Source organism: Rhagoletis pomonella, unplaced genomic scaffold, assembly GCF_013731165.1.
Source record: "Rhagoletis pomonella isolate Grant_MI unplaced genomic scaffold, Rhpom_1.0 Rhpom_scaffold_00006, whole genome shotgun sequence".
NCBI classification, from domain to species: Eukaryota; Metazoa; Arthropoda; class Insecta; order Diptera; family Tephritidae; genus Rhagoletis; species Rhagoletis pomonella.
This window is the reverse complement of record NW_023458560.1, coordinates 37,583,569-37,606,766: the sequence shown is the minus strand read 5'-3', so window position 1 is coordinate 37,606,766 and position 23,198 is coordinate 37,583,569. Positions and strand designations below refer to the sequence as shown.

The following is a 23,198-nucleotide window of genomic DNA, read 5'->3' as shown; positions in this document are numbered from 1 at the left end:
ATTCAAGAATCTTAGAGTGTCCCTGAGCTTAATTATAGCCTATGCTGTGACAGATTTGCCTGCAATGTCAATGTCTTGGAGCCAAGGCAGTGATCTGCATTCTACCACTAATACCAATGGAGGCAGTTCGTTAGCCCACTAACTGGTATATATGTATAACGCTCTCTAGCGAGTTCAACCAGATAAGCACTCTGTAAAACATAGAAGGCTTAACACTAGTGCCCTACAGCTCTCCCTAAGTTATACATATAAGGCCACATATGCCTACCTTACTCCTTTCGCAATGCGAGGTTTCCGCGACAGCTTCCTATTTAGAATCAGTACCAAGTGTGACCCTATGAGAAAGAATTTAGTTACCAGCTTTAGATAAATTTGGGCTTAGATTACATAGGCTGTAATCTATCTTAAGCCGCGGTTGACTCGTAATCTGAAGGCGATCATCCGATTGCGACTTTTCTCTAACACCCCTAAAAGGTCATTTACGTTCATTTTTCAGAGCAACTTTTCGGAGTGTCTATCTGCACTGAACACGGCCTAACTTAGCTGAGCTATTTCTGTCGCAAAAAAAGTTGTAGATAAGCCTTAATAGGTGGGACACAGCCCCGAGCTGATCTACTGATTTAAGTTATGCCTCCAAGAAAAATACATGATTGCACCAATCGAGCTGAGAGCAACTTGGTGTGACGTCACATTATTATGAGAATGAGAGTGTAAAGTATGATTTTGAAAAAGAAGAGGAAGAAGCGAGCAAGTGGTGCGAAATAGTGATGTAAAATTAGATTGAATTGTACCTACTCTTCAGCTTCTTAAATTTGAACGTACAATCGGTACAAGCACATTATTTTAGGTACATTTGGAACGTAGTAAAATATTGTTTCATGTAAGTCCAAGAGTTGTTATGGTACATAAGGAAGATGTAGTCCACCAACCATCAAAAATATATGCACATAAAAATACATGTTTACTGTTTAGGTACGTGTATCTACTTTGAGCTACAACTTTTCGGCAAATAGGTACAAGATGAAACCTTAATGTTCAGCAGTAGTGGAAGGTGCCACCTTTGTTTCGCTGCATCGTGTATTAAAACTATATAACCCATACATACGCACCATATCGCCTAGTATACCCGAATAACTGCCATTTGGCAACTTTTTGCCCCAATGCGCCGTAGCAGCGTCGTTAGTCTCATAGAATTTAGGCTTAAAGTTGAGTTTAATGCCCAGCGCCTTCATAATTTCCACCTCAAGTCCTACAAAGCTGGTATTATCTGTAGCACGTTTGACCATGGGCACATGCTCGAAGACAACGATGGGCAAGGAATAGCCTGGAAACGAAAAATATGTACATACATGAAATGTTATTGAAATCTAGGCAGCCTTTTATTGCAGCTCAAACCTTTCAAATTTGAGGTTCTATCTTCATAAAAATGATTGATTTTTATGCGTTTACCCACTTCCCATAGCATTAGACGTTTCGTCACCACTAATCCGTTCAATATTTCCGGATATGCAATGGTACTCAAGAGAAATCTAGACCAAAAAGAACAGTTGACTACCACTGATTGTTTGTCATCGAAACAACTTCGTACCTTTGCCCCTCTATTGGCTTCACAAAAATGGTCGATATCATATTGCTCCATATATACCACATATCGGCTGTTAAGAGTCGTGTGTCCTGCAGCAAGACATAACGCTGTTGCAAGTTCAGTATTCGATGATTCTCAATGAAGCGAAGAAAACGTTGCACCTGTAGCCCATTCAGCAGCGTAATGAATATAAATTCACAATTGTGTGCGCGTATTTTCTTCAACACCCGCACTGTTTGATAATTTGGTGCCAGTAAGTCCTCCCACGGTGGCACTTTAAGGAAATAATAGGCGCATGGCGGACGTTTGCTGTGAAAGAATTGCTCATCGTACAGCGGTTGATAGGTGTCATCGGTGATGACAACAAAACAGCGCTCAATGCGGGACGAGGACAAAAGTGTGGTGAGTAAATTGTGGAGGCTCTGATGGGGCGTATCGCCGATGTAGGATTCTATGATGCTGTAAGATTAAGGGCGACATTTATTAAATACACTTTGAAAATACATACGCCTTATAGATCCATATAAATACCTGATGCCCTCTTTATTGGCACTACAAAAATGCATAACTGGCAACAAAATTGGGAATAACCGAAATACGTGTTGGTACATTTTGTTTCAAATGCACGTCCTCAAATAGCCGCTTGTTCCAACTAACTGTTTAACTTACCTTGTTTTTACGAGTTAAAACTTTTACTTTTACTTTTACTTTGCTTTGCCGTTTACTGTTGCGCATTCAAATTCCAATTTCACCTTGTCAACCTTTGACCCAGAATACGAAATGGTGTTGCTGCTGTGACAAGTGACTTAAACCCATGACTGTATCAACGATGCGTGACCGCTTTTCTTTCGAGTGGCTGAAGAGAATGCAGTTGTAAAAGTGGATGGTAGGGGAAATATGGAGAACCCAAATAACGAAGAAAAATTGGGTAAAAAAAAACAAATACAAGTAGTTTTTAAGCAAACAAAAAAAGTGACTTTAATGGTGATATAAACTTTTAGGAGTAGCGTTAATTTCTTCATAATCCAATTCGGCACTAAACCAAATTAGTATGAGACCACTCTTGAGGTACCAGCTTTCCGAATTATCAAAAGCGGTTCAAGTGGTCCAAAATTATCCGGTAAAAAATATTTCGATGAATTGATAACTTTTCTCCTTTTGTGAAGTCGGTTAAAAATTAAATAGAGTGAAATAAAAAAAATATATTTTTGGAGAAAAAGAGTTTTTAAATGCCTAAGACCTAAACAGTACCGGTGTTAACTGGTATATCCACGTAGTTAAAAACCTTTCCAACTCCGCTTTGGATCGCTTGTTCGCCGTAGCTCTCTCTACTGATTCTCCATCGAACGGAATGGAAAAGTGGTAGGCTGGAATAACCCACCTTCAAGCACTCTGGCATAGTTGCGCGCTGTACTTAGGGACAGTTTGTGGTTTGAGGGCATGAGGAGGGCTGACTCGGTGAATGTCTATCACAGGCAGTCGTCTGCGCGGGAGCTCGATCTCAAGAACTCCTACAAGCTGCCGAACTACTGCAGTATTTTCTAAGCGGTAGTACTGACGTACATCTATACAGGGTTACGGGGCACACAGGCATCGCGGGCGACGAGGGGCTGGTAAGCTTGACAAAGAAGCGCTCTGTCGGAAACTATGCCGATAGAGGAAGGCGCGATTTCCATCTAAGCGATTAAGAATCCAGAATTATGTGCAGGGCGTATGACATAAAGTTCACGAAGTTTTTTTATACCTCCACAGGGAGGAAGCTAGGCTACTAGTGGGTGGTCTAATGGGGCATTGTCTGCTGACTTCGCATGAATTTAAATTGGCTCTGGCCAATCAAAACATATGCAGGAGATGCAGATTGAAAGAAGAGACAGTGGACCATATCTTCTGCGAGTGTATTGCTCCTAGCAGACTGTGTATTAGCCTTCTGGGAGTAGGCTTTCTGCCTAATCTGGAAGATGAAGTAAACCAAGGTGTTACAGTGCCATAATCAGGGATAGTGTTTGTCTCCTCCTCTGCCTGAAAGGGACACTGGTTGTTTTGCAGATGACAGTATTGCACCAATGATTTTCATGAGCCCTGTACTCAGGAGAATTCAAGTTTATTCCATTTTACAGCGGCTTCCAAGAATTTTAGAGCCGTTTTGGCTGCCATTGCATACCCTAAACTGATGTCTGTGCCCCCTTTCGCCAATTTTCCAGTCTGCTACTTTAAGTATTTATGTCCATTACTTGCGATTGAAAAACTATTATAAGTGAAATTACCTTCCAGACGCCAGTCAGCTTCAATTCCATTTTCAGCCTTGCATTGGTCAGTAAAGAGTTCCCAAAGAGAGTGGATCTCCTGCTTCTCCCATATAAAATATAGCAAAAGTGCCAATTTTGCTCCGATTTTACTGTAATTTTTCATATGTGGTATTTTTGCTACTTTTGTCACGCCCACTACACTAGGGGGCGGTAATGATAAATGTTATAACATTTTAACGAAATTCGGTTTGTATTTTAGTTTTAACTAGGAAAACTTAAATCAGAAATATGATCAAAATCGGCCTACTGACACGCCCACCAGTCATGAAAACCCCAAATTTTATTATATTCGGACAACATCTACCATACCTGTTCTTTGGTTTAGTAGTTAGCGAGGAAATTCGCCACCCTATGCCATTTTTTGTAGTTCTTCATTCCTAGGCAAAGGTACTACAAATTCCTAGGCGAATTTCACTGAAATCGGATCCCACCCAAGTTGGTGCAGAGTAGTTACATTCTCCATAAAGCCATTGAAAATGTTTTAATTCATATTCACATTCTCAACTCCGAAAGAAAGATGAAAATTATGAAAACCCGTTTTGAAGCAACCCTTGTAAACTGTTAAACCGATTCATACAACAATACCGACATCAAATGCCCTGTGAATATAACTGGTGCTATTTTCCTCCGGTAAAAGCTTTAGATCGTGTTACTAGGCATGTCTAGAGTCGAGCCAACGACTTCGTAGGCTATTTCGATAAATTACGAAAATAGAACCTTCTACCGATCTCGGACTACTGTGCGACGTAATTTCTCGTAAATGATACAGTCGGTATCAGTTTTTCACCTCGGCCCAAAAGAAAAGTTTCGTGTGCTGGCAAGCTTCAATACCACTCCTTGTGCCTTGAATACCGATCGGCGTACCACAATCCAAATGAACGCAGTCGAAATATTAGGGCTACAGCTATTTACAGCTATAAAGACAATAGGGGTATTCTCTGAGTCTTGCAAAGCCCTTGCATGGTGCACAGATTGCACGGATTGCACGGTAAAAACCGGTTTTCGTATGGGACAGCTTTGCAAACCGTGCAATCCGTGCACCGTGCAAGGGCTTTGCAAGACTCAGAGAATACCCCTATTGTCTTTATAGCTGTAAATAGCTGTGTTGTACTCATGGCACCCGTAGTGTGCTCACACCCACTCCACTGTAGCCCGTTTAATATAGAAGCCAGTTTGAACATTTTTGAACATGATTCGACGTTACCACATCACATCCGAATACGTTACGATCAGCTTCCAAACTACCATAGCCGATCTCATATCCCAAGTCTTACTAAAAGTACTCCGACCGGTCGTTTAACCTTCAGCTCGACTTAAGTTTTCCACGACCACTTCGTGTCAAGAGTTATTCCCAGATTAGCATTCCACCTCAGCGGAAGCAAAGCCAGGATAAGAAACATAAGGAAATGTCTCAAGAAATGTGTGCATGACGCACCGAAGACGTTCTAAAATTTTTGGGCTAGCAAATTACCGAGGTAAACTAGTAGCCTCATTTTCTTAAGAATATCTTTTTCAGACCTGATAAAAAGTCTAATAACTAGACATTTATTTCAAGAAATTAGAATATACGCCTAGTGTATTATGCTACTAGTGCATAGGAATGCGAGTTGTTACCCATTATACACCGTTAGTAAATAAGTATTATTATAGGTCCATCCCCACCCGCTAGTTATCCGCACTCAATGCGTTTCTAAGACAGCACGACGTGGCTCCAATCGAAGTGAAGTAAATAACAACGGTATTGAATGCATAAAAATAGACGTTGACACACAAATATTTTAGCTTTGGAAATTCCAGCACAAAGCATAGCACAATTAAATCAGAAAATCATATTTCTTATACCACATACCTACATATATTATTTTTCTGCCTAATACAACGCGGAAATATGTCCACCATAGAAGATGAGGAAGAAAAGATAAATGTCCAATCACTGCCGGACACTAAAGCTCGAATGCTAGACATTACACCGGAACAGCAGAAACATTTGAAAGAGGTGCTTGCACAAAATTTGCAAGAAAAGCAACAGCACGAGGAGGCGTGGCAGTCGGGGCAACAACAACCCGACTCTGATGAGCAGCGGCGGCAACAAAAAGTTAAGAAAGAAGACCAGCAGCAAAAGAAGAAAGAAGCGCGTCGGCGCATTAAAGATACGTGCGGTAGCTGTCCGGAACGTTTCTTTGGCAGCAAAAAAACCATTGTCACTCAAGACTCTGACTCAACAGAGGTGGAATCATCGACGGAGGAAGAGGAACGTTGGAAGGACATTGCACGCACCGCCGAAATACCCGCTGATTACTATAATATACAAAAGTTAATTAAATACATTAAGGCGGGCAATCAAACGGCCACCATTGTCTCACTTTGTTGCCTGCGCGACTACGATTTACGCACACAAATCAATCAAATGGCCGTACAGGACATAGGCGGTTTGGAGGTGTTGGTCAACATACTCGAATGTAATGATTCACATTGTCGCCTGGGCTCGCTTTACGTACTCTCTGAGATCTCATTAAATATCGATATACGTAAGACTATTGTCGATTTGGGTGGCATACCGCTTATTGTAGATATATTGAGTGCACTGTCACGCGAACTAAAGACAATGGCTGCTGAAACGTTGGCTAATGTGTGTAAGGTACGATTGGCTAGGAAATATGTACGCACTTGTAATGGTATACCCAAGTTGGTGGATATGCTGGATGTGAGCTTGCGGTGAGTGTTGAGGTTTTCTGGTGACGCATGAAATGTTTGCATGTAATGATTTGGTTTTTTTTCTTTTTAAGTATACTCAAAACGCCACGTGAAGAACTCAACACAAGCGATCTGGAGTGTTTGAATATGGCGCGTGCTGGTGCGCGTGCACTTTGGTCGCTATCGCTCTCGCGCCACAATAAGGAGCTGATGCGTAAAAGTGGCATCGTACCATTGATGGCTCGCTTACTCAAAGCCTGCCACACCGATGTTGTTATACCCATTATGGGCACGATACAAGAATGCGCGTCGCAGGTAATGTCTAAGGAAATACTTTATAAGTAGATAGTTTCTTTCAGATATTTAAATTAAGTTCGAGCAGGGAGAAAGGTGAAATTGCAACAGATTAACAGATCGTGATACTTAGCAGATATCCGGTCTTTTGCAACTGTTGTTAGAAAGTGATTTATACTTTTCTTCATTTCGTAACTGGAGAACGCTAAGTTTGACCTAAATGAAGTGTTCATGCATTCATGTATCGTATACTACAAAAGCCTTTCTGTCTTAGTAGATGATTTCAAAAAGAGCGCTGAAAGAGCGGAGTTCATAGGCAGATAACTGTGGACTGCCTCGAAGTTCAAATTACTCCAACCTTCTTTCTTTCAATCGGTGTTCTGTCTCTTTCATCCTAGGTTAAATAAATTTTTTTCTTTTTAATTCAATTTTCTTAAAATTTTTAAATTTTATTGTTTTAAAACGAAAAATATTTCTCAATTTAATTAAATTTTTAGAAACTTGTTTTATTTAATTAAATTCTTTTAAATGTAATGTTATTCTTTTTTAATTAAATTTGCTTGTAATTTTAAGATTTTATTGTTTTAAAGAGAAAAAATAGTTTCTTTTAATTTTTAGGAAATTGTTTTTAGTTATTTTTCTTTTTCTAATTTAAGTTTCTTTTAATTTTTGGATCTGATTGTTTTGTTGGATCTGGATATTTTTTTATTTCGTTTAATTTTTAGAAACTTATTTTATTTATTTTTTATTTTTGAAGTGAATTTTTTTCATTATTCAATAAAATTTTCTTTTAATGTTTATCCTTGTTTTAAAAAGAAAAAAATTTGTTTATTAGTTTCATTAAAATTTTAGGTACTTCTTTTAGTTTTTTTACTTTAATTTATTTTTGTGATTTAATATTTTTTTAATTTTTAGATCTTTTGTTAAACATAAAAATATTTTTAATTTAATTTTTATAAATTTATTTTAGTTTTTCCTTTTATTTTAAGTAAATTTTTTCTTCTTTAAAATAAAATTTCTCTTAAATTTTAAGTTTTATTGTTTTAAAAGGGTAAATATATATAGTTTTAATGTAATTTAATTTTTAAAGCGTATTTCATGTATACTGTTTCTTATTTTTCTTTTTAAATTTTTATATTATTTAATTTAATTTTCTTTTAGTTTTTAGATTTTACTGTTTTCAAACGAAAAAAATTTGTTTAATTTTATTTATTTTTTAAAAACTTGTTTATATTTTTAATTTTTTTGTTTGTTTTTATTTTACTTTAAATTAAATTTTTAGATCTCGTTTTAAAAAGAGTTTTTTTTAATATAGTGCTGAACGATTTTCCGTCATCCCGTGTTTTTTTAATTTCATTTAATTTTTAGAAATTTACTTTATTTATTTTTTCTCTTTTAGTTATATGTTTCTCGTTTGAATTAAATTTGTTTCTTCTTTTAAATAAAAATTTAGAGTTTATTGTTTAAAAAAAAGTGTTTTTGTTATTTCGTATCAATTATGTTCTTATTTAATTTATTTTTCGATTTTTTAATTTAACTAATTTTTCAAATGTAATATTGTTTTAATTTTTAGTATTTATGGTTTTAAAAAGAAAATAACATTTTTTATAGATGTAATAAAATTTTTCGAAAACATATTGCCAAAACATAAACAGAATAGCGCTAAGACATCCTCGTTAGCAGATCTTTCGATTAGTCTGTCGAAAGACAGAAGACAGCTTTCAAGTTATTTGGCACCCAAAAAAAAAATACTTTTATGAAAGAAACAGCTCTACCGAGTGCCCATATACTGAGAAAACTGGGATTGTGGAAAGAGAATCATTATGGCCGGGTGCTCATTTGACCAACAATATTTTCTGATTAAAACTTCGAAATCAAGATTATTTTTGCTGCGGAATTTTTGCTATGCTTGCAGTATTGGTGCGGGAATCTTTATCAGTGACCTTGAAACCCAAACCCAGATTTAGGAAGTTTTTTGACGTAGAATACGTCTTACCTTAAGGTATGGGGGCTATGTTCAAATGTTGTAGTTGTAATTTTTAGAGCTTCACAAAAACGCTTATTGCACGAGAACTAATAAAGCGATTTCAAAGAAAAGTGTGGCGTTTCAAAGATAAAATTCCAAACCTGTCGACAGATTCATTTTTGTAAATAACCATTTCGGTTTCTGTCGTAAAAACAACGGTAAACATTGCCTTATTTTGGGGTCAATTTTGAGCCTTTAAAGTGCTCTAGCAACTTATTGTTGGCATATATAACTTTCATTTTCGGGATATAGGTTCTTTGGAGCAGTAGAAATATTATCGGGTACAAATTTTATATAAATTTAACAAATATTGAGCTTTTTAAGGCAAAAAATTGTTGAAAAAATTTGCAAATTTTTTTCATTACCAAAATGCTCGAAAACCGCTCAAATGATTTTGTTTTTGTTTTCTTTAATCAAAAATTCAAGAGTTTTCCTTTCGTTTGGTATATGGGAAGTATTGGTTGATATCTTCTAAGTATGTTTATTTGTTTCAAATATATGGGCATAAATGATTTCCCGTACAAAAACACTTCGTCATCGTTTTGCAAACACGTGCATGCGTTGGAAGTGAGGAAAGGAGGCAAAAAGTATGTATGTATGTGTACGTGAGTACATATTTCGGCTTTTGATAAACAGATGGAGCAATATTTACATATAACCTAATCGCAGCGTGTGTACATATGTAAATACATACATACGTACATATGTTGATTGCAGTTAATGTGGATCTGTTTCTATTTTTAGTAATCTATGTATGTCTATACATACATATGTACATACATATTATATATGTACATACATATATGAACACATGTATGCATAATACGCGAAGACTTTTCGAAGTGAAACAACATTTAGAAAAAGTCCAATCCAAGAATAAAAGTAAAGGTGAGGACGTACATAGATAAAGAAAAGGATAAAGGCCAAGGTAAAAATAAACACAAAAACAAAGTTGAGTAAAGATAAAGGCAAACATGAAGACCAACGTAAATTTAAACACTTTACTTATATGTATAAGTGCAAAGGTGAAGGGGAATATGTATATGAAGAATATGATAAACATAAAAATAAAAACAAAGATAAATATAAAGAAAAAGATGCGGATGAGGATACCGATAAAAGTATAGATGAAGATAGAGGAAGAAAGATTAAAATAGAGGTAGTTGTAGAGAAAAGGATATAGATAAAGGCACAGAGACTCAATCTCGGAACTATTTCGGGATTTTAGGGATTCTCGGGACTTATCGATATAATCGATATTTTGTTGGTTTTTTTATAAATTTTGTTATCGAAATTTTTATCGATATTGTTATTGATTTTGCTATCGATATTTTTGGAACTTATCGATATAATGATCGATATTTTTATCGATTTTGTTATCTCTTTATTATCGATTTTGTTATCGATTTTATTATCGATTTTGTTATCGATATTTTTATCGATTTTGTTATCGATATTTTTATTGGTTTTGTTATCGATATTTTTATCGATTTTGTTATCGATTTTGCTAACGATTTTGTTATCGATATTTTTATAGATTTTGTTATCGATATTTTCAGAACTTATCGATATAATGATCGATTTTGTTATTTATTTTGCTATCGATATTTTCACTTATCGATATAATGATCGATATTTTTATCGATTTTGTTATCGACATTTTAATCGATTTTGTCATCGGTTTTGTTATCGATATTTTTATCGATTTTGTTATCGATACTTTCGGAACTTATCGATATAATGATCGATTTTGTTATTTATTTTTCTATCGATATTTTCGGAACTTATCGATATAATGATCGATATTTTTATCGATTTTGTTATCGACACTTTAATCGATTTTGTTATCGATTTTATTATAGATTTTGATATCGATATTTTTTTCAATAAATATCTTTTCTGTTCAAAATTTCAAATCTTTAAATCTCAGTAAGCTGTAGAAAAAAACAATGGTATAAAATAAAAATAAAAATAGGGCTTTCGCTTATATTCTCATTGAGTTCTTTTCACTTAGAAGTATGTAAATTTGTAAAATTTTGGAAAAACCCTTTTTTTCTTAGTGTGTGATTTCGTTTTTGACTTGGATATGCTCTTAACCATACCACGTATTCTACGTTTAAATATAGCGGCTGTATCTCCGATACAGCCTGCAGACCAAGACGAAGGCGCTGGACTGTTCCTTTTTTCAACGACGGCGAGATGGATTGATAGAAAACTCATCTCTTAGATTGATTCCTAAATCTGTGTAAACACCTCGCACGTTTTCTTCTCACCTTTCGATTATCATCAGCTAGATCTATAGTTTAACTCTTTTTATTGAGTCTGCAAACGATTTTACTTTATTATTTATATACTCCGATGGCTTGAAAATTTCCCCTTTAAACCGATTTGTTATCCAATCCAGCCCAAATTCCAACTGGCCATCACCACTGAGGGTATGATCGCCGATATTGTCACCCACTTGCACTCGGATAGTTTGGACTTGAAGACCGAAGGTAGTACGGCGATTTACAAGTGCGCCTTCGATCAGACCACACGCGACTTGGTGCGTTCCGCTGGCGGTCTGGAGCCACTTGTCGCCATCATCAAAGATAAAAATATACGAGATAACAAGAAATTAATGACTGGCGCTGCTGGCGCAATTTGGATGTGTGCTGTCTCCGAAGCAAATGTCAAGAAACTCGACACATTACGACTCATCAATCATCTTGTGCCGCTGCTGAACGATGATTCAGATGACGTGATTACCAATGTGGTTGGCGCCATAGCTGAATGTGTGCGTTTCCAACATAATCGTGAAGTGCTGCGTATAGCTGGCGGCTTGCCAGCATTGGTTGCGTTACTGAACTCCTCGCATGCGCCACTTTTGGTTAATTTGGCCAAGGCATTGAAGGAATGCGCCGAGGATGCTGAAAGTATGCGCATACTAGAGGAATTAGATGCAGTGCGTCTGATTTGGTCATTGCTGAAGAATACCGACACACAAGTGCAGGCGTACGCTGCTTACGCCATATGTCCATGTGTGCGCAATGCGCATGAATCGGGTGAATTGGTGAGAAGCTTGGTGGGCGCTATGGAATTGGTTGTGGATTTGCTGAAGTCAACCGACACGCATGTATTGTCGGCGGTGTGTGCCGCTATAGCAACAATTGCGAAAGATTCCACAAATTTGGCAATTTTAACTGATTTGAAAGTAATCTACAAGCTAGCTGATTTGGGTGAGTATTTGTGTGTTTGTGGCAAATTTTAGAGTTTGGTATTAAAGGCTCCACTTCGCACACAGTTAATACCAACGAGGACTTGTTGCGTGAAAATTTGGCCGCCGCTATCGCAAGTTGCGCTACTTATGGCAATAACACACAAGAGCTGGGACGTTTGCGCACTGTCACGCCCATTGTCAGCTACCTAACCAGCAATGATCCGGCCGTGCATCGCACCACAGCCATGGCGCTGGAGAAGTTGTCGATGGATCCACAAAATTGCATCATTATGCATCAGGTACGTGGGTGATTTTTTTGATTTCGTATGGAAGATTGTCTTGCGTCAATTCTCCTTTCAATACTCTTCTTCTTTTCAGAGCGGTGTGGTACCATTTTTGCTGGAGTGCGTTGGTTCCACCAACAAAGAGACACAGCTGGCTGCTGCTGGTTGTCTGCGCAACATACGTGAATTGGCTTTGCGTGCCGAGGAATATTTGTTGAAAATCGATGAGGAATATTAAATCGATTGCGCTTTCTGAACATGAACGCGCATATACTTTTTTGTTATTTTTGCGCAACAGTTTTTCACAGACTGTAATAAAAGACGCTGACTAAGGAAATAGAAAGAGTGTTAATGGCGAGAAATCTAAATTTGATTGGGATTACGTAATTTTTTCCGTATCAAAAGTCGACGCAGCTCAGGTTCCTTTTTTGCCGCGTAGCTGTTCGCTTAACCGCAACTGCTGCATAATTTCTGCTGATAAACTGCATTCCGCCTTCCACGCCTCCTCGCAGCATTAAGTTTTCTGAACCACAGTTAGGTCCCAAAACTTTCGTTTCATTTACGTCATTGCTCACTGAGCCACGGACAAGAATACATTACGTGCTCTGCATCTTCTTGGCCCTCCGATTCGCGAATCTCGGAAAATGCATCTTCCTCGTGCCGGAAACAATGGACATAACTTTTAAAGCAGCCATGCCCATTGATGATTTATGTTAGCTCGTAGTATATCTCACCGTGCTCCCTTTTAAGCCATGCTGCAAACTCAGAAATGAGCCGATGAGTCCACCTTTGAAACAGCAAACACTGCGGTTAGTATTTGGACGTCCTCGTTTCGCATCAAGCTAGTATTGCTCTGGTGTGGCGACTACAAGAGCTAATATTCCTGCTGTTCCTAGAGCAGATTCTTCCGTGCCCGTTAGAAATGCACAGCATACGCGTAGAGCTCATCGACGATACGTGGAGTTAACACTTCGAGCGTAGGACCCTCGTTTAAATGCCTTAAACCATATCGTGAAACCATAGAATGCTCTTCCTACACTTTCTAGTAGCTGTCTACATTGATGGCGTGGTCAACTAGTATTTGCCATAAGTCTGGTTAGCGCTCTGGTCGCCACTGTGGCGCCAGAGGTCTGTCTGACTGATGCCGTCTTCTTCTGTCGCTGTTTTCGATTGTTCGCCGCAAGATTGGGCAATGTCACACCCGTAGCCACCATACTATGGCTCGAGGAGGCATTGGGCAGGCATTGGTGGGTGTCGCTACAGTGGGCCAAGGAGGACCAACTCCGTCATTGCAGGGTCGTGGGCATCGAGCTGCTTCTCGTCCCACATCCCCTGCAATGGATTGGTTCTCTTACGACTCTGAAGAAGAGAGGATTAGCGGTGCAACCCCACTCCCTTCTAGGATGCGCTTCTGGTCTATAACGCTGAAGACTTTGGTTGGGACCTCCACAATCCGTGCCCCTAAGAGATGGAGTTGTGCTCAGTGACTCAGTCAAATTGTATTTATCTTTTTGTTTGAGTTCCTGGCCATAGAAAAATAGAAGGTAAAAGTGTGTGAGTCCAGAGACCAAGCGGAGAATAACTCTTTCCAAAAGGTGCTACTTTGGACTCGGTAGGCATAAAAATACGATTGCGCTGGCTTGAGTAAGCTGTACGCAGGATGATGCTCCGGTGAACAGATCTTTGGACTTGGTTTGGTATGGGTGGCCAGCAAAATCATGGGTGGCCAACGAACGCAATGTAAGCACAAGCAGAGAGACAATTATCGAAATTTTTTGGTCTTATCCGACAAACGGTTTTAGGGCCAAATAAAAAGAAAAAAATGCTGATTTGATGGCAGTTCATCGGGTTTTCAAATATACCACAGAACTTATGTAAATGTTTTCCTATGCTCAGCAGGAAAGTCTCTAGAGCGTATGCAGATCTCCAGCTCCTCTTTTCATCCCAAGACTGGAGCCAAGTGCGTTCTAGCGAATCCCTATGTGCCCTACGTAGGCTGCTTATGTTCGTAGTTTTGGTTAGTTGAATTAGTTGCTTCAAAGATTTATAGTCAGAGGATACCCAGGAGAGCTTAAACACCGAAAGCTCGATTGATGATTTGGTGGAGAAGTTCACATCAGCCTGTAAGGGCGCCATGAAAACCTCATGCCCGCTGAGTGGACCCTCGGGCAAAGTCCGACCGAAATTATGGACGTCGAACAGGTGCCTTTTCAGTAAAGCCAGGAAGAGTGGACAACACTCCGACTGGGAACTCTACGAGGTCGGGTATCTACAAATTTGACACACATTGGTCAGCTGGCTGCGGACTTGCTTTAAATCCTGGAAAGACAAAGTTTGTACTATTCAATAGGAGGTACAAAGTGTCTCAAGCCCTCAATAGGGGATCTTTCACCTGTCCTCTCTGAGAGGGTCTAGATCTTGGGCGGGAAGCTACCGTGGAAGCTAAATATTTAAAGGCGAGTAAAAAAGGTTCAGTGGCGCTTTACTGCTATAAAATTGCCATGGGGAAGAGATGGGGCCTTTCTACAAAGGTGATATACTGGCTGTATGGAACCATAATCAAGCAAATCATGTTATATGGGGTAATTGTCTGGTGAAATTCACTGGAAAAGTTTACTCTCGTTAGGAAGCTTGAACGCGTGCAAAGGGCGGCCCTCGTTGAAATAAGTGTAGCGCTTTGGACCACTCCTAAACTAGCGCCAAATGCTATGCTCAGTGTCGCACCTAATGACATTGCGGGCAAAGTAGCGGTGATTTGCCCAGTCATTGGGCTCAAAAGCTCTGGGTTATCTTCCAACCCAGCGTGTGCGGGCACTCGATAACTCTCAAATGATTCGACTTATTACCGGAAGAAATGGATCGGAGTGTTCCGAGGCTGGTTGCAAATGGATAATTTTCCAAGCACACCTCTGCAAGGTGCGAATGGAAGAATGTTAGTCTCTCAAGTAGAGGCCCAGTGAATATCTTCACCTACGGATCGAAGCTAGACGGGACAGTTGGAGGAGGTATCTACTGTCAGGAACTCTCAATAGATATTAAGCTAAGACTGGCGGATTAGCTATGCACCAATGTATTGCCGACAAGGAAAGTAGATATCTACTATGATAGCCAAGCGGAAATCATGGGGCTGGTATCGCTAATGGTACGATGGAAACTGGTCGGATAATGCGTGACCTCTCTCAACCGGAATACTCGGAATACATCAACCTCAAGCTGATTTGGATCCCAGCTCACACGTGACATCACTGGTAATTGCAGGGCTGAAAAATTGGCTAGGAAGGGAACCCTCGAGGGAGGGACGCACCTCGGACAGGGAGGGTGTAGGAGTTCCATTGGAAAACTGCGGCTTGCTCATGAACAGATGGGCTCATAGTCGGCTCAGCTAGCGCTAGGCGAAAACTCCGACATGCAATGTTGCAATGTTATGTAGCGGCACTACTAACTCCCGCCTAGCTCGGTTCGGTCCATCAATCCTAACGGTGTGCCCAAGAATTGGGCTATTGAGACGGGTTCGGACGAAAAGGAGAGGACCTTCTGGCCGGCTGTTGGCCGCGGGCGGTCAAGGGAGCCTCTGCAGCTGGCTAAGCGCCAGCTCTCGATTCTTACAGGTTTATTGACCGGATATTGTACTTTAGGAACCGAACGCGGTGCGACTTAATATCGTCACAGATCTCTACTGCCGCAGCTGTTTGGAAGACGAGGTCGAATCATCTCATCACTTCGCTAGACTTAGGCTTAAGCTCCTCGGTGCTCATTTTATCAACACTACCGAAAAGCTCTCCTGAGTTACCGTTCAAATAAGTTAGTACCTTTGTAGGGTCTGCCACAATAACCTAGCCTAACGAAGAAGATGCTCAACCAATAGCCCAAATGTTTCCTACCAAATTTTATCACATTTTACCACACTATTATTTTGACATTAGGATTCTCAATTAAAAACAAAATTTAACCTCAAAATATATGTATAAGATTTCTTCAATATATTTACTAAAGTACATACATATATACATACATTAATTTATGAACATACATACATACTACATTCAATATGAAACCTTTAATAAATACTTAGTCTATATATACGATCAGTACATACAAAAATACATGTATAAAATATGCATTTGTATTACACTTAAAATTTTAATAGGTACATATATTTATTTAATTAATAATTGTAATTGAAAATTTGTTGATTAACCCTTCTCAATACAAACACACCACAGATAAGTCTAAATGGTCCAACAATAAGCGTGCCTCGCCCGCCCCCTTCATTTATTCATCTTTTTTTAAGAGCACAAATATAGTTAAAAAAAATTTCTTTGTACATAAGCAAGACTTTACAATTTTCTAAGCAACAAGCCATACAAGTTTTTATACTCTTAAATATGTAGTTTTAGAAAAATAAGTCGCTGCACTGTTTACTGAGTTCCCCCCAGCACTTAATCACTAGTCAATAGCTGGCGTTGCTGCCGCGTGTCGAAATACTCATACGCCGTTCGACCCGATTGGTGTGTGGCAACAGACAGCCGGGCGGCGGATAACGCCAACGACGCGGCCGCGACAACAATGTGCCATCTGTGGAGGCTCTACTGCGGAATGGTGTATCGATGCCGCTGCGTGGACTGCATAAGCTGCCAGAGCCAAGCTCGTCGGTGGACTCGGTGTGATCGTTCTCCTCGAGGCAGGCGTTGCCTATAGGGTTGTTGCAACATTGTTAGGAACTTCTAGGTACTTGCCTCTGCTTGTACAACTTACCGATTATGAAGAAGGATCTGCGTGTTTCGTTGTGAAACGACGATGAATCGTAGAAAGAACAACCAGAATCCGGGCTTAGCGCCGAATCGGATGCATTCTGTACATCGCTGGTGGAACGTTTCAGTTTGGGAAATTTGCTGAAGACGCGCCAAAAACGAAATACATCGCGGAAAACTGCTTGCACCTGAGGAACGGTTACTTAGCATCTCAATATTAAATTTTTTATAAATCTAAAGTACGCACTTGATCTACACTCTCTCTCACAGAGATCTCATGAAAGCAGGCACATGATAGCTCACGAAAACGTCGTTGACCCTCATCGATGTTCACCATGCGATCGCCCGTTTGATCGGTTTTGTTGCCAACCAAAATCACTGGCACATCGGAGAGTGAATCCTGAGGAGTGGTAAATGCATAAATTTAGTTGATTTGGTACTTTGGATACTCCGCATTTATATATGGATATCCTTTTCAATAAAAGTTCACTACCCACCTTACTATTTGATCCAAGTTTACGTCGTCGTTTATTGTAGTTAATCAAAAATTTCAGTCGATTACATTCGTCGAAGCTACATTTATCCGTAACGGAGTACATTAGTATAAATGCGTCCGCCCAACGTATGTTCGAGTCTAAGCTGACACAATCCTCTTTCTGAAAGTAGTGAATTTGAAAAAAAAAAACGTTCATAAGTAAGATCTCGGTTATTGTCCAAAAACTATCGACGAATGCTGATAAAATGTCTGTCGTTCTGGTAGATTGTTTAAGATCTCTTATTTACTTACATTTGGTTGTCCAGCAGCATCCAATATATCAAACTGTATAAGTTCATTGTCAAATGTTGTATTATGTGTATAGATCTTCTCCAGATTAGGATCGTATTCGCCAATGAAACGACGTGTAATGAATCGCACCACCATAGCTGTCGCAAGGAAATATATGAAAAGAACATAGGGAAAGAAAATAACCAATTATTTCTGCGAAGTACTTAACTAATTCAAGTTACATAGATAAAAGAGTTTAAAGTCAAGATCTATAATTCGCACCTGATTTGCCAACTCCACTTTGTCCTAGCACCATCACTTTTAAGGATTTATGTTTCGTGGTGTGTATGCCCAATTTGGCTAAGGAAGATTTTGGTGATGTGGTATTCATTGTGAAGAAGCTATGCTAAAATACCTAAAATAAAAAGATTAAAAAATATAAGTTCTATATTGGTATTTGTGATGTATACGTTCCTCAATCACAAGGTTTTTTAAATACAATTTAAGAAATGTGTAACTTTTAGATTTGTCTGATTTAATATATATGTGAGTTTTAAAATTGGTTTATCGTAAATTTTAAATAGTTTTATTTCATGGTATGTTTAAATGCTTTCACAATTTTCCGCATATTTTGGCATCCTTAGCCCGTACATGGCGTATGAGTAACTGCCATACCTAAACAAAAGCGTTGGGCGGAGCGGTTCCTGACGCCTTGCGTTAGCACCGAAGTGCCATACCTAAACAAAAGCGTCAACGCCACGTCAAATGCAGAAATAACACCAATAACAAGCATAGGTTTGTTTGTGTGTAACACGAAAATGACAGTTTCTCCGTTTTCTGCGGCCAACTTCAATACCTAACGCCCTGTCAAAATCGGATTTTCCAACCGTTGACGCCGCGTTGTTTCGGTATGCTTCATACAAATTGTATGGACATGAGAATTTTTTGACAGCCAGACAACGCTGACGCTTTTGTTTAGGTATGTCGGTAAGATTCTCATTTCGTCTGGGTAACTCATACGCCATGTGGATACGTAGGTGACACATAATTCGTAATCAGCGACCACAAACACACCCTGAGGAAAAGGTTTCACGCGAATCGGATCGGTTTTCATTAGAGTTGGGGAAAAAAGCATTAATTTTTTAATGCATTCATGGTACTTAAAGCAAAAATTAATGCATTAATTTTTGGAATTTAATGCAAATAAAAATTTCAATGCATTAATTCGGAAAAACATAATGCTGATAAAATTAGTTTTCATTCAATTATCCAAAATAATGCTAATGAAAAATTTAAATGAACTAAAATTTTTAATAATTTTGCTCTTTGCGTTATTAAAAACCATTAGATTTTTTTTAGTGAAATTTATTTAAATAACCTCGTTTGGAAGGACCTCGAATAATTACTAATAGTTTTCTCAGCTCCATTATACTATGCTTATTTGTAGAAAAATTCTTGTAAACATTGTTAGATGTTTTATAAAAATAAATGCAATGTGCGTGCAACTCAGTGTGATTTTGTGGATTTTTATGTCGATTGTCAATTAGGGCGGATCGAAAAACACAAAACCTATGATACGAAAATTGTATAGGTCTTCACAGGTGCTATTTTAATCCCTTATTATTGAAAAGAAATGCTGGTCCTCTGCGACAATATCTTCAGTCTGCGGAATGAGCTTGAAAAATTTAGTAAAAATAGTGGGAATACCATTTTTTTTAAATTTTTTCCAACGACGATCATAAAATCTTAAAAAAAAATTGGACAAAATAAAAGTAACATCAATATTTTAATAAATTAAAAAACTAAGTAGGAAGTAAAAATTAATTGATTAAAGTATTGATGTTACTTACCTTTAATTTGCCCAATTTATTTTTTGACGATTTTATGATAGGAAATAAGAATAGAAATAAGTTATTGCATTAGCATTTATTTAAAAATTTAAATTTTAATGCAAAACAAAAATCATTACCATTATTTCCTCGGAGTTAATGCATTACAATTTTTATTTACATTAAATTTCAAAAACTAATGCATTCATATTTTACATTAACATTAAAATGCTATGCATTAAAAAACTATTGCATTTTTCACAACTCTGGTTTTAATTTTTTTTTCAATTATTTGTTTTTGTTATGGCCTTATAACAATTATGTTCAAAAATTTTTATTGAACTTGGCTTCACCCTGCATTTCCAATTGGCGTCAGTTATCACAGAAGAGAAATGACTGGTGTGCTTTGTTGAACTCGGCCAAAATCGCTTAGGCGGTTACAGCGCCAATAAAGAAGAAGACAGCAGGAGTACAAAAACGAAAATTTACATGTATTTTGTTTTTGCTTTGGCGGCAAAATTCAAACGAAATTTTTCAATTTGACATCAGAAGCCGTGAGGCGAAACACGTACAGAAAAACAGCTGATCTAGTAACACCACCATATATAAATTCGCTTTGATACGGGTATTTTCGCTTAATTTTAATATTTAATTAACTTGCTTACTCCTCAATTTATCAAATATAAAATAGATACCTTCAAAATATCTATAAAAAAATGGAAGAACATTTTAAGCCTGATTCACATACATATGTACATATGCAGTGGCGGACCCATTTAGGAGAAATTGGGGAAATTTTATTATAATATTTTAAATTTCTTGAGATTTCTTATTTTTAGGATAATTTCCAAAATTTCAAAAACTATCGAAATCCGGGAGATTATAAATTTTGGTAAAATGAGAATATTTTGAAATGTACAAAATTATTGAGATTTTAGAAATGTTTATATTTTCCAAAATTTTGAGAATTTTATTTATCCTAAAATTCATCCTAAAATGTAAAAATGTGAAACATCACAAATTGTCGAAAAATTCTTATGTTCATGGGCTCGTGTGTAAAAAATTGAAAATTCTTAGAATTCTAAAAGATATTAACATTTTTGAAAAATTCTAAAATTGTTCCACTTTTCTGAACTTTTCCAAAATTTTGTATTGATATAACAAAGTTTGAGAATTTAAAATTTTTTGAAAATTTTGAAAACATCAACGTCCAAAAATTTGTTGAAACTTCAAGAATTACGAAAATTTTTTAAATTTTCAAAAACGACAAAATATGAAAATGTTTTCAACATTCGAAAACTTTTAATTTCGTTTGATCAATTTTGTATATTCGACACTTTTACTTACAAAAAATTTGTTAGAATTCCTACAATTCTCAAAATTTTTGAAAAATAAAAAAATTCTAGAAATCTAGTATTCATCAGTATATTGAAATAATTGAATTATTGAGATTTACTAAAATTTCTCAAATTCACAAAGTTTTGAAAGTTTAGAAAATTTTGGAATTCCACTCAAGTTATTAAAAAGGAGAAACTTCAAGAAATTAAAAACTATCAAAACTCTAAAAATTTTAAATTGTGGTGATTTTTAAATTTATATACACGATATATGTTGAAAAATTTTGGCCCCCCCAAGAAATGCTGCTGGGTCCGCCCCTGAATATGTGTACATACAAGTCCAGTCAGAATTCGACAGGGCGTATGAGCAGCAGCTGTACTAAATTAAATATTCCCAGCCATGGCCGCTGTAATCTTTGATTAACCAATAAAAAAAACCTTTCCCTGAACTACACTCGATTTTGTTGTGCATTAAAACAAAACTGGCAAAAGTCATGTATACATTTTTGTATGCACATATGTATGTATGCATGTACATATATGTATGTGCACCCACTTTTGCATATCTGTCAAGTATCTCCATATCATATGTAGATATCCAAGTATTGTCATGCATATTACATTATATTTGCTATTACATCTGCACGAGTATACCAATGTTATAGTGTTCCAATATTTACCACATGCATACATACATACGTACATACATATCCCATTGAAGTGCCACATGTGTCCTTATTTGCACTCAGTTATGAAAAAAGTAAGAAAATGAAAAAAGTAGTTGCGTTTTTCATTGATTACTAAGAAATTGTCTCCTATGCCAGGAATAGAACCGCGAGACAAATATTAAAGAAATATTGTATGTATGTGTCTACACAAGTGCATATGATTGTGTTAACTGTTTGTCCATTGTTACGCACATACAAATATATATATATATACATTAGGGTGCCCATTAGAGTGGTCCAAAATAATAAAGTCGGAATTTTAATGCCGCCACCCACTAGGATTGTTCTGAACCGAAAATAAATATACCCCTATTTTTTATTTTGAAATCAAAAAATATTTAGGGAGTGCTCACAGCGCTCAAAGTTTTCCATGCATTTTATATGGGGGAAAAACAAATTTTCGTAAAAATGGCATAAAACTCTTGAAAATCAATATTATTTAAAATGTTATTAAAAAAAAAACAATTATGATTTTTCCGAGTGACAATGAAAAATTGAGTAATTTCAGTACGTTTCGGTAAATAAACGTTTTAAGGCTAAAATTGTTTTTTATTGTTCTTGTTTCTGGAACTCCATTGATTGAAATATATGCAAGAAGAATGCTTAAGCGTTTTTTTTCTGGCGAGAGAAGGAAGTGACACTAAAAGAACAACTCGTGAGATTTGCTCATACAAACTAAATAGTATACTAAATGCTTTCCGATTTTATTGGTGTGACTTTAGAAGGAAGACATTGCCATTTTTCAAGTGGCACCTCGGTGTAGATTAATTCAACGTACGCTTTAAGTAGCAGACTGGATCATTGGCGAAATTGACAGCCATGGTGATCGAAAGGTCTTGAAAACTACTCGCTACTCTTCAAAAATAGTACAAGAATGCAAGTTGAGGCTAAGCTCCATTGCACGGTGGAATGCGCTTGAATTTGTATGGGTGTCAGGTCACTGGCACTGGTGGCTGATGAATTGGAAAACTGCAGTTCTCTGTAGCGTCTCAGTGGACCAAAGCTAATTTTGGAGAAAATCATAGCGATTGGTGTAGAATTCCCGCACGCAAAACAACCTGTCTGTGTGTCCTGAAAGGACCTGACAGAGCGTTAACCTAATTACTTCTCAGGTAAAGAAGGAGTGATCAACGAAACCTGATAGCACTGATTATGGGTCACAAACTATGGGGACGACGTATGGTAACCATAGGCATCATCGACTATCCACTCTGTACATCGTGTTTGGAATATGAGAAGAGTATAGTCGTCAGACAAACTGCTAAGATTCATATAGTAGTCTGGTAAGTTTACAAAGCAGCAATTAATTCCCATCGCGCCCAAATATCCCTACCCTCACGCTGTGTTGCAAAAGCTGGATAGTTTAAAAAGAAGTGTTGAGATGGTTCCACCTGGTCGT

At 37.4% G+C, this 23,198-nt stretch overlaps 4 protein-coding genes across 4 annotated transcripts in view; 2 read left to right on the top strand and 2 right to left on the bottom strand.

Annotated features, from left to right (window-relative positions):
• Positions 1 to 23,198, top strand: part of LOC118740703 (ras-related and estrogen-regulated growth inhibitor-like) — a 138,762-nt gene that overhangs the window by 47,442 nt on the left and 68,122 nt on the right. The window lies entirely within an intron of this gene.
• On the bottom strand, positions 1,029 to 2,151 carry LOC118741898. The gene is made up of 4 exons (XM_036473871.1): positions 2,117 to 2,151; positions 1,589 to 2,044; positions 1,396 to 1,529; positions 1,029 to 1,324 (listed from the first exon to the last, which is right to left on the bottom strand). Exons 1-4 carry the CDS (start codon positions 2,149 to 2,151, stop codon positions 1,029 to 1,031), a joined length of 921 nt encoding a protein of 306 aa, XP_036329764.1.
• Positions 5,780 to 12,646, top strand: LOC118741896 (armadillo repeat-containing protein gudu-like). The gene is made up of 5 exons (XM_036473870.1): positions 5,780 to 6,606; positions 6,678 to 6,900; positions 11,310 to 12,123; positions 12,189 to 12,403; positions 12,483 to 12,646. The coding sequence occupies exons 1-5, from the start codon at positions 5,780 to 5,782 to the stop codon at positions 12,624 to 12,626; spliced, it is 2,223 nt and encodes a 740-aa protein (XP_036329763.1). The 3' UTR covers positions 12,627 to 12,646.
• Positions 16,432 to 18,340, bottom strand: LOC118740705 (ras-related and estrogen-regulated growth inhibitor). Its single transcript, XM_036472345.1, has 6 exons — positions 18,188 to 18,340; positions 17,927 to 18,063; positions 17,637 to 17,795; positions 17,387 to 17,539; positions 17,144 to 17,327; positions 16,432 to 17,080 (listed from the first exon to the last, which is right to left on the bottom strand). The coding sequence occupies exons 1-6, from the start codon at positions 18,294 to 18,296 to the stop codon at positions 16,839 to 16,841; spliced, it is 984 nt and encodes a 327-aa protein (XP_036328238.1). The 5' UTR covers positions 18,297 to 18,340; the 3' UTR covers positions 16,432 to 16,838.

Coding starts and splice junctions, on each gene's coding strand:
- LOC118741898 (XM_036473871.1), bottom strand. CDS start 2,151: ATGCATTTTTGTAGTGCCAATAAAGAGGGCATCAG. Junction 1,530..1,588: donor AAGCCAATAGAGGGGCAAAG/GTACGAAGTTGT, acceptor TTTTTGGTCTAG/ATTTCTCTTGAGTACCATTG. Junction 1,325..1,395: donor TAGAACCTCAAATTTGAAAG/GTTTGAGCTGCA, acceptor TTTCGTTTCCAG/GCTATTCCTTGCCCATCGTT.
- LOC118740705 (XM_036472345.1), bottom strand. CDS start 18,296: ATGAATACCACATCACCAAAATCTTCCTTAGCCAAATTGGGCATACAC. Junction 17,796..17,926: donor ATGCTGCTGGACAACCAAAT/GTAAGTAAATAA, acceptor CACTACTTTCAG/AAAGAGGATTGTGTCAGCTT. Junction 17,540..17,636: donor AACTTGGATCAAATAGTAAG/GTGGGTAGTGAA, acceptor ACCACTCCTCAG/GATTCACTCTCCGATGTGCC.
- LOC118741896 (XM_036473870.1), top strand. CDS start 5,780: ATGTCCACCATAGAAGATGAGGAAGAAAAGATAAATGTCCAATCACTG. Junction 6,901..11,309: donor TACAAGAATGCGCGTCGCAG/GTAATGTCTAAG, acceptor TATCCAATCCAG/CCCAAATTCCAACTGGCCAT. Junction 12,124..12,188: donor CTACAAGCTAGCTGATTTGG/GTGAGTATTTGT, acceptor CTTCGCACACAG/TTAATACCAACGAGGACTTG.